Source organism: Cheilinus undulatus, linkage group 1 (genome assembly GCF_018320785.1).
Source record: "Cheilinus undulatus linkage group 1, ASM1832078v1, whole genome shotgun sequence".
NCBI classification, from domain to species: Eukaryota; Metazoa; Chordata; class Actinopteri; order Labriformes; family Labridae; genus Cheilinus; species Cheilinus undulatus.
This window is the reverse complement of record NC_054865.1, coordinates 28087469-28098824: the sequence shown is the minus strand read 5'-3', so window position 1 is coordinate 28098824 and position 11356 is coordinate 28087469. Positions and strand designations below refer to the sequence as shown.

The 11356-nt window shown below is 37.6% G+C and overlaps 1 protein-coding gene across 1 annotated transcript; it reads right to left on the bottom strand.

Annotated features, from left to right (window-relative positions):
* Positions 1–299: 299 nt before the first annotated feature.
* Positions 300–11041, bottom strand: tacr2 (tachykinin receptor 2). The gene is made up of 8 exons (XM_041791206.1): positions 11004–11041; positions 10299–10447; positions 9488–9783; positions 3767–3961; positions 1699–1849; positions 1011–1130; positions 858–934; positions 300–788 (listed from the first exon to the last, which is right to left on the bottom strand). The coding sequence occupies exons 2-8, from the start codon at positions 10431–10433 to the stop codon at positions 506–508; spliced, it is 1257 nt and encodes a 418-aa protein (XP_041647140.1). The 5' UTR covers positions 10434–10447; positions 11004–11041; the 3' UTR covers positions 300–505.
* Between the last annotated feature and the right edge of the window lie 315 nt (positions 11042–11356).

Genomic DNA, 11356 nt, shown 5'->3' with positions numbered 1-11356 from the left:
TAAGCTGTACTATAACAAGGTGATTCCTTCACTTGTTTTCATAAGATCTTAACCTAATTTCCTCAGGATAACAAAGCAAATTTTGCATTTACATGTAATAATTTATATGATTACCTTGACATTTAAAAAGCTTGTTTTAACATGATAACAGTGATTTTCTGAGGATCTAGAAAACAAAACAGTCATTTATGGTCACCTACAGTAGAGGATGGAGCAAAACATGCCATGCTGCCATTACCCAGACTGATGAGATAATTTAAGCCCATTTTTGTTTCTGCAACTTTAGGGGATGAGTGAGATGAGATCTTAAGAAAACAACTGTAAATAAAATGTAAGGATGCATGTCTGTTTAGGGCTCCCATACCAACAACTTTCCACATTGAAGGTCACCACAGCTGTGAAACTCTGGTGGACACAGGAAACGTTCTCCTCGGTCTCCTCATCAGTCTTTCCATTGTGAACTCTGTTGCAGCGTTACAGAAACCATGCTTCCTCTCATCAGCAGTCAGTGGTTGTACTTGTTAGATGCAGATCTTGTATGGTCTGACCTCCTCCCTGCATGCACATTGTTTGAGCTGTTTCTTCTCGCTGTCTGCATGCAGACATCTCTCTCTCTTTCAGTGTCGAAGGTGTTGTGTGTTTTGATTGAGGCGTGTGCGTTGTCATTCCGATGGCTGCGTGTCATGGTCACTCTGAAGGTGTGCGTGTGCTGCAGCTCCATCTTGTCCTCTTCTGACACTTGGATGAAGGGACACCAAGAAAATGCATGACGAAAACCAGCACGAAACCTGCAGGAAAAGAGGAAAAGTTGAGTTTTCTTATTGGAAAAGGAAACTTAAGTTAAATATGCCTTATACCTTTGGTTTAGACAGCAGTAGATGATGGGGTTGTACATTGTTGAACTCATCGCCAACCAGAATATGGCCAGATACACCTAGAAGGAGACATGAGGCCCATTACTAAAATGATCAAATGAAACCAACATGAGGATCAAATAGGCAGCTGCTTACCTGTTGAATGTAATGTTGTTTATAAATATCTCTGTTAAAGGATCCCAGTATGAAGTAGATGTGATAGGGCAACCAGCACAGGGCAAAAGTCACCACAACGACAACCATCATCTTCACCACCTGTGACAAAACACAGAGATGAGGAGGGAGCATAATGCAGTTTTTTATCAATCCAGCTACATGTAGATTCTCATTAACATTATTCTAAGAGCCTAGAGAAGTGCATCTCATTCACATGAAAAAATGAAAATTTGCTTTGTTATTCTAAGTTAGTGATATGAGTGTCTCAGAATGAAGAGAGATGCTTTGTGGAGAAATCAAAACACTTCTGCTCTCTTTTTTCTGATTTTTTTTATTTATTTATTTTTTAATGTACACTCGCCTGTTCCCTAGCTGAGGCTGAAGCTTTCACCTGCATGTGGTTGCTGGTTAGAGCTTCAGCCTCAGCTGCCTTTTTTCACAAGCATCTCCAAAGTTTTGAAACCCAAAAGAAATATAAACTGGATTAAACTAACAATCAGACCATGCTTATTTATCTAAAAAAAAAGCTACATGAGAGCCTCTTCTTCAAATTTAAGGTAATTAACTCAGAAGAAAGAAAAAAGAGAAAGAACAAGTATTTTCTCATGTGAATGCATTACACTTTAGTTAAAGCCCAGATATAGTTGAAACAATTAGAGCATGTGACTTTTCTCTTGGCTGTTATCTGGCTGTGATAATGGTCTGTCGCCTCTCCAGGGATGTGTCCGCCCCACAGCGTGCGGCCGACTACACTGTAGGTCACCAACATCACCAGCAGAGGGAGCAAGTAGATCAGTAAAATCACAGCATACTGGTAACTACAAAGACAGAGGGGGAGAGAGAGAGAGAGAGATGAAATGGTATCTAACGGGCAGATAAACCTCCTCTGCCAACTTTTCTTTTAACCCTAACCATTTTTTGACTGAGAACATTTTCGGTGATGACAGTGCTTGTAAAATGGAAAACAACAGTCATTAAACCTGCTCTGCCTTGTTATGTCTCCATATGCCATATACTGCATTACGCTATATTCCTATTCAAAAAGTTAAATTCATCCCTCGGTTGTAACTTTATACTGCTGTTTACTTTGCTGCTATTAATCACACAAAGTCACCCTATCTCAGAACTTGTCACTTTTTTTGTTTCTTACTGCATAACATGTATCAATCATTCTGTATGGTCTTCTTGGCCATAAATGGGTGTATAGTTTATCTGCCCTACTAACAAGTTTTAAATCCCTTTAATCCCAAAGTGATTCTTATCTATTGTCATTTATATTGCACTTACTTACTCACTCACTTATTTTGCCTTTGTGTGCTGCTGTAACACTTAAATGTGACCTCTCAGATACATAAAAAATTTTCTTATCTTATCTTATCTTATCTTTAACCTTATAACCAGATAAAGACCAACTGAGATTGAGATCTCTTTCACAAAGGTGACCTGGCCAAGAGTTCAGCATCACATAAATAATAAATATTCAAGAGACAGATTACCTACAATAAGTTAAAATTAAGGCTACCAAAAGATTCAAATTTTTAATTGAAATTAATTTTACACCCTTTCAAAACCAAAACTGTTTTTGTCTATTTTTTTATTGTTCTATTATTTTTACCTATGGTTGTTGACCTCCTGTTTGGATACAAACCTGCTAGGGAGATCAAAGATTTCATTATCAATTTAACTAAAGAAAAAGGAACTTTTTATGATTTGTAAAGGAAATACAAGGTGCTGATGACTTTTGACATGTCCACTGAGCTGTCTGAGTTTTTTTAAAGTGACATTTTTTAAGTCAGTATACTTGCAAACACTCAGAGAAAGCCAGTCAGATTTAGCATAGCGTTCACAGTGATTAATGAGGTGACTACAACCAGTGACAAACTTCAGTGCACAGTAACAAACAATATTCAAAGACTAAGCATTTGGCTGAAGCACTCATATGAACACCTTACATCACCATAATCAAGCAAAGAAAGGCTGCATATACAAGACATTTACGAGCTCTAAGGGTGGGAGGGTTCATTTCTAGAAAGTAAATCTAATTACACTCTGAGTGTTTACTTTAAACACTCACATTCATTTAGAAAACCTTGATATTTATAGTATGAGGCTAGCTGAACAGATCTACTTCAGCATCCCTTTCAAGACTGAAGGGAAGTTCCCTGGTAGCTCACTTAAATAAGAGAATACCGTGAGTTTGGTTTTGTCTGCATTTAAAACCAGTTTAAGTTCCTACAGTTGAGATTGAAAAGCATTAAAACCAGACTGTAAAAACTCAAAAGCCTGTGTAATTGATGATGAACAGCAATAAATGAGGGTGTCAGCTGTATAAAAATTATATGAGGCATTTGACAATTTATCACACAGATTGTTAATATAAATACCTTATCTTATCTTATCTTATCTAACTTGTATCCAACATGTTAAAGACAACCATATAGGCTCACTTTACTCTTGTCATTTAGGTTACATGTGTCTCAATAAATTGACACATTATTGTCAGTTCTTGTAACTCCCTTATAATAATTTCTGAGTCAGATATCATATGTCTTACCTACATGTGCATGTTTGTGCATTGGAAGAAAAAAACTACCATATGCTTCATGATACAAATCTGCCTTGTTGTAGATGTCAACGTCTATTGTTCTATCTGTTGTTTTTATCTAGTATTCATATAAATGTTCATGTAGATCTGCCTTGTTGTAAATGTCACCATTTCTGTGTTTATTCCTCACCTTAGTTGATGTGTTCCTCCATAGTCATCAGGCCAGTCCACCATGCACACAGTCCTGGGGTAGTAAAACCTGGTCACACTGTAGTAGCACTGAGGGAAAGCCAGTAAAATCGCCACAATCCAGATCACAGCAATCACAACCTTTGTGGATGTGGAGGAGAGGCGGGGCTTCAGTGGGTGGATGATCGCCATGTACCTTAAAGGGGATAAAAGGTTTGTTCAGTTATATTTTCAGATTTATTTCATTCACTTTTACACTAAAGATCAGAGTTACTCCACAAAAGCTACAAATATTTGACCACATATTAATGAAAGTGTCAAGGTAAGTCAAACTTCTACTCAGCTCAGAAAAGTAGAGATGATTCATTTATCCTTGACAGGGAACATGTAGTCTTATCAACTGTCAGGGTTACCAAGATGAAGCATTATTATCGTGTTAGTGTTGAGGTAAATGAGGTTTCTTTTCTCTTGTTCTTCCTTTGCCTTTCCTCCAACAACCAAGCCATGATTTTTTCAACTTACTAATCTTTATGATCCTGTAATTTAGAGTAATAATGATGATTGAGGGCTCTGTCACCTTTAAATCAATTAACTTTTTCTCCTGAAAGCACTGACCTCATGTTTCACTCTGAAGGAAATGTTAACAAAATGACAACACTGATTCTGTCCACTAGATGTCTGATTCTGAGATGAGTAAGATTAAAATAAAGAGCAGCTCTGTACTAGGAGATACCATGTCTAAATTTGGTTGGTTTTGGTGTATTACCATTTTTTATGTGGTGAACAGCTTAAGTTTCATTAAACAAAGAAGAAGAGGCAAATTGATGCATGAACCTAATTTGAGTGATCATGACTGTCTTCTATCTTTAAATATCTTCCTGTTGTCTATATTTGTCTCTGGTTCTGTTCCATCCATCTGCCATAGAGAAATCATTTTCTTTGGCCTGCTGTCAGTTTGTTAGAGACTCTTTTCTCTGCACTGGCAGTATAAGAATATAGCGATAGCTGACATTTATCAGCGATGCCAGTTATAGAAAATAATATATATGTAAACGACCACATTATCTTTTGTTATAATAGAAATCCTTTTAAGCGAAGTATGTAACTGCCCATGGAGAACGACTGAACAGTAAGATGGATGTGAACACACCATATATACCTATAACATAAATTACCATAAATGAGAGCTACTCTGTGAACTTGCATATCTTGAGTGAAAGGCCCTTCATGTGTGATGGTGTAAAATGCACCATGTTGAAAAGGAAAATTTAGTGTTGTGTGAAACCAGGTAATCTACAGGTGGCTGCTTTGTTTATCAAAGTGGTTCAGCAGTGGTTCTCAACTGGTGGGTAAAGACCTAAAAGTGGGTCATGGAGGGAAAATAAATTAGGGCAGAATGTCTGCAGACATACATATGTTTTATTGCACCACATTTCATCATGACACAGTACATGTTCACTTGTGTTCTCAAGATCCTGACTCATGTACCCTGTAATTTTGAGATTGCAAAGCTGCTTTTCCCATGATTATCTGTTACCTTCTGAAGATCTCTAGGAAATGGCCAAAATTTAAATGCAGTAGTGTTAGCGCTAGCCACAAGGTTAACATTCTACTCCTGTGCATGGTTCCAAACAGCTTAGGGTCATACTATTGTTACACTCTGAAACAAGCAAAAACACTAATTACAAAACCTTAAATAAAGCACTGACGTAGCTAATTTAGCTGCATAAGCTACGTAGCTAATAGAGCTAAGTGGCTCATGGAGCTATGTAGCTTACATGGCTAATGCTAAGCTCACAAAGAAGCTATGTAAGATATTATGTTATTTTTAGCTAATTAGCTTTAGCTATGTTTGCTAAAGCTCAAGTTGTTAAAGCTATCATCTCTCGAAAACTTAGCTATGTAGCTAAAGCTAAGCTCACAAAGCAGCTATGTAAGCTACTTAGGTACATTATCCACATAGCTATGTTAGCTTTAGCTATGTTTGCTAAAATTAATGTTGCTTAAGCTTACTTAGCTACATTGGCTTACGTGGCAAAAACACCAATAAAGCTGGCAACCAACTACTATGAATGTTGGCCTATGAATAATTGATACCTGGATTAGACCTCTGACCTTTTTCTCTGTTTTATTTATGAAATGTTTCTTAGTCTGTGATGTTTGTAATGCGATTATTTCATGACAAAAAAAAAATCTAAAACTGGAAATGAGTTGTGGCAGTAAACTATGGCACTTCCTTTCTGAGATATTTCAGAGGCACGGTCTGTAAGAGTGTCCGTCAGAAATGTGCAGACTGCTGCCAGACCCCTTTTAACCTGATTTGCTCTGGAAAAAAAAAAGATTTGAAATGTCCGCAATAAATGGGCATTTAAACTTTACTTATTCTTTCCTGTTTGGTTGATATATAGTGTAAATTATTTCGAAATTAATGTACACAATGCCTTAAATTTACTTTTATAGAACAAACATTAAACTTGATTAAAAGCTCCAGTATTTCATCTGCCAGTGTTGAACGCAGCTAAAATCTCGAAGCTAGGTTTGAGCTAGTCGAATGTAGCCTAAAGTAATAGCTCACCTCCTAAATAGTTTAATCAAAGGTCTGTGAATAAAACTGTGTTAAGAAAAACGTGTACCTCATCACAAATTAAAACCCTTCTTGCCACACGTGTAGTTTAGGTCATAATGACACATTTCAACACATATGTCAACCAAAATGAAATGAACTGTTTGAAAACTGCTGGAATCATGTTTAAATGTGAGCCCATAAATGGCCCAATAGCCTGCAGCGATTCAGTCTTAGTTTTTTAAATGTACATCTAGATATTTTAGGGCTCTATTGTTCTTTTGCTCATTATTGTGTGAAATGCATTGTAAACAGATTTTCATTAAAAGTTAATTCTGTTTTTATAGCTTTCTATCCTCAAATCATTCCTTATGGAGCATAAATGAGAACAAATTACAGAAATAATCAGTGACAGTTAGCTGAAATTAAGCAGGCAGACAATTAACTGCTTTTATTTGGTAGGTATAACAGCATTTCATACCAACCCTGAGGAACTGGGCATTTCTCTCTGGTTTGATGCAGCAGTGTGGAGATAGCACAGAATGATATTCCCAATGACCCAATGATATTCTATGTGATGTTTTCATGCCATATGTACAATTGGTTTTCTGCTAGATGTTGCAGCCAAGGACACCAAAGAATGTGTCTGAATAAATCCAGGGAAAATGTTAAACTGGAAAGAAATTAAAGGGAACAAATGAGCTATAGAAAATTTAACATTGGAGACCTGCACATGCAGGGCTCATTCATCATTACAGCTGTCCTGAGACAGGCAGCCACATACCATATGTCATGCACATATAGCCTACTATATGAGAATAATGAAATGCTCCAATAAATCTGTCTCTACACTGCAGTGTTCACACATATATGAGTGGTCTAGATCCACCTGTGAGAGAAAATGACATCAGTGCTGGCGATCAAAATAGGCAGGGTATTGATTCAACATGACGTCAGCTGTTGAGGCCAAGTGACATTGGACTGAACTGTATTAACATTGGTCCCTCTGATCTGTTTACTGAGGCTGCACCAAAGCTGTCAGTCACATACATCCAAATATGACAACAGGAGACTATCCAGTCTAACCTTAGTACAAAAAATGTCTGTTCCATGTCTGACGTAACTCACTTACATGTAACATAAGCACAGAACAGACTGATCCCTCATGCTTCATGTATGTTTTAATGACTTCTCTCTGCTGCTTTTTGACTCATCTCTCCTTCATCAAGTTTCTCTCAAAACTGAAGCTGCTGATGATACAAAGTAACACCGCTGTTCAAAAAAATGAATGTAGCCTATCTGAACAAAACCTGTGACAAAAGTAACAAAAAACCTCCCTGAAAGGGTCGGAAAAGAATTAACAGTCGGGATGTCAAACACTTAACACTCAGTAGGATATGAACTATGATGCATTAGGACTATTTCATTAAAAATGAAAATAAAGTCACTTTAGCAAACAGATGTATTTTTTATTTCAATAAAACTTTAAAATTACAGAGTAGTTAATTACTCACCTACTAAATATGAACACAGTTTGTGTACCTTATCTATTTTTGAAGTCATGATTAACTAAGAGTTAACTGGATGTTAATTATTCTTTTGTTAATGGTTAACTTGTGGATAACGGGAAAAAAATGACAGGATGAGATGTGCAATACCCCTTCTTACTCCTCTTGATAGGATGACGGTTCATCTCTGATTCATCAATAGAGCAGTATTTATAGGCGCTTCTCCAGTTTAATAACGTTTGTTTATGACGGCTTCTAGCCTGATGCTCATTACATTATACTATGGAGGTTCTTAGCCGAGTTATCTACATGTCTCTCTGTACTTTAACAGAGTTAAAAAAAATTGTTTGTGCAATTTTTGATCCACACAGTCATAAGTTCTTGTTGTATATCTACCTGTGCAGATCTTGTTACATTTTACATATTTCTATAATGAGGTTAACAAGTGAGCACTAGATCTTGAACATTTGAAATTGTAAATATTGCACGTAGCCACTGGTTTGTATGTTGACATGTGTTTTTTTTTTGTCCTTGAAACATGTTCACGTGATGACTCTCAGATCAGATCATGTGATTGTCTGTAATTACCTTCACCTGTATATAATGAGGCGCTTTGCACTTGTCACTTTAGTCTGATGAAGAGCAGCTCTGCTTGAAACGTCACTACTTTGGTGCAATAAATAACTATATTTTTGGAGCCCTGCAGTGTGCGAGACATTTTTCTGTTCTTCAACTTGTGGATAATACCATCTTAAATAGTTAACTGGTAGCTAGTTGCTCATTCTTTAATGGTTAACAGTTTGTTATTCATTTATTACCTACTTACTATTTTGTTTACCTTATCTGTTTTTTAATTATGGTTAACTAATGGTTAACAGGTAGTTAGTTACTCATTAGTTTATGGTTAACTATTAGTTAAACTTTCATTGATGGTTTACCATTAAGTTACTTATTCATTACCCAATAACTATTCAATATTAATACCTTGTGTATTTGTCAAGGACATAAGGTACTAAAACTATAACACAGACAGCCAGCAGTACATTGGTGAAGTTGTTTATTTGCTAGCATAAGTGTTTAGTTGATTGGTTTCGTGCTTGTCCACAACTTCTTTAAAAAATGAAGCGGATAGTGAAGATAAAGGGAACATATCATAAAAACCTTTCAATTATTTTTACACACTATATATTTGGGTATCCAGAGTTTTTACTAACCCATATAATGTTTAATATGCTCAAACAGTGCTTTGTTTGTGATCTGCCTATGTCTATCACATGATATCTAACGATCTGTTCAGAATCTGTGCTCCTCTGACATCACAATTAGCCATTATGAAAATACCTGACCCTCACCTGGTGTTTCCTCCACCTGTGAACTCCATCTATGGCCATAAATCACACATTGTAGTTGTGTCACTGCACACCAAGGGACAGAGGGGTGGAGGAGGAAAGAGCTGAGCATTTAAAGGGACATGCACCAAGAATGAACATTCTGACAAAGGATGTTTTTAGAGCTGGGTTACACAGGGTCAAAACCTCCTCCTGTGCTTGATCCAGCTTCCTATGTACACAATTATTCAATCGAATAAAGTTTGATAAAAGTACAAGAAAACTCTGATTTATTAGTCTGCTTATTGGATCGTCTTTCGTACCTGTCCACTGCGATGGCAGCCATGGAGTATATGGATGAAAACATAGCCGTGATGGGGAAGAAGTTCTGAAACCTGCAGTAGCCTAGACCAAAGTACCAGTCATTGTGAAGGGCGTAGACAAAGTTGAACAAGGTATTGAAGGTTGCCATGGATACATCTGAGAAGGCTAGGTTGACGATGAAGTAGTTGGTGACAGTCCTCATGCGTCTGTGAGCCAGAATAATCCAGATCACTGTGACATTCCCTGTGATGGAGACCAGGATGATGAGGGAGTATGCTATAGCCCACAGAGCCACCTGAAAGAAGAGGAGAGGAGGCTGTTAAAAAAAAATCCTCAATAAAATTGTACTTGCACAAGAAGAAAAAAATTACTGAATTAAAAAGGAATTGATTATTTTGCCCCTGGTAGACTTTCTTCATTTAGTTAATTTAGTTCTTAAAAAAAACATTAATCAGCCAGGTACTTCACAAACAAAAGGAGAACAGTGCACTTAGATTTAACTGTTCTATATAATAGTTTATATTTATTTGTGGTGTCTGAACAGAAAGAAACAAATACCAGTTCTCCTGATTCTGGAAAAAACACGATAGAAATAAACATTTTAGGCGCATTTTGAGGACTAGAGCTTCCCTCAGATACACTTTCTTGAGTGCTATGAGTTTTGGGGAATAACCAGTCATGCTGCAGGGCACTATTTCTCCTTTTTGTCTCATTTACTTCAGTGTCTGGTCAAAGTTTCCCCTCAGAGCCCCCAGGCTGTTATCAGAATTGGCCCTGAATCAACTCTCTGTGATCCTGCTGCTCTCCCACCTGCCAGTCCGGCTGCTGGAACTGATTCCCAAACGAGTCGTTTCCATCCTCAGGCCAGTCAGTGGTCTCTAAAAGCGGCCACAGAGTGGGCTCCGCGTCTCGTTCAATGTGCTGAATAAGACTCTCTGCGTCCATCTTCTTTTCCCGGGCTACCTGGGGAAAGAAACAGTGTTTAGGCTTCAAGTGCACGCGTGTGTCACGCGTCTTGCGTAATGAGGCTTTATCAATGGACGATTAATGAAAGCATAAAAAAAATCCGGATGAGCTTTTGTTCGTTTGTTAAAAATTGTTTAAGTATAGAGATAAGCTTATTAAACCCAAGCCAATATTCCAAATCTATTTTTTAAAACAATATATATATATGACTCAAAAATACAACTCCCATAGAAATCACTTTCACGTATATGCTGATTTGCAAGCTATACTTAGTAAGGAGTTTGGTTGTGATTTATCACGGACTATCCTTTCCCCGTGCGTCAAATAAAGCTACAGCTGAACCATTACTGTTCCAAAGACCATCATTCATACAGAATGCGTTAAAATATTTGGCAGACTCACACAATGATGAAATGCTTCATTGGCTGCAGTGAGCGCAACAGCCTCCAGCACCAGTGGTGAGGTGATGCAGTGGATGGCACCAGAGAAAGATGATCTCTACACAAATGAAGCAAATGTCCATCAGGTTATCACTTTCACCTCACTTACCTCTCTGATTCTGCAGGCGACCTGTTAGTTTCCACACCTGTTTGTCCGTCCCATCCTTAATAATCTCAGAAAATCAGACTCCCTTTGCGTAACGCACAACCAGCTCCATCCTGTAATCCATCAGACATCTCGAGACAACACTGCGCGCGCTCTCTCTCTCCTTCTCTATCGGACACACACAACTACGCACTCCCTCCTCTGGAATGTGTACCCAGCTGATTACGTTACCTCCTCTCTTGGTGTGACATAGATGCACAGCAGGCACGAGACTGTGCGCGGGAAACTCCATGCAGTGTTGGGATGGAGATCTATAAAATTCAGAGAAAGCTCTAACTTCCCACTCCTTCTTTTTC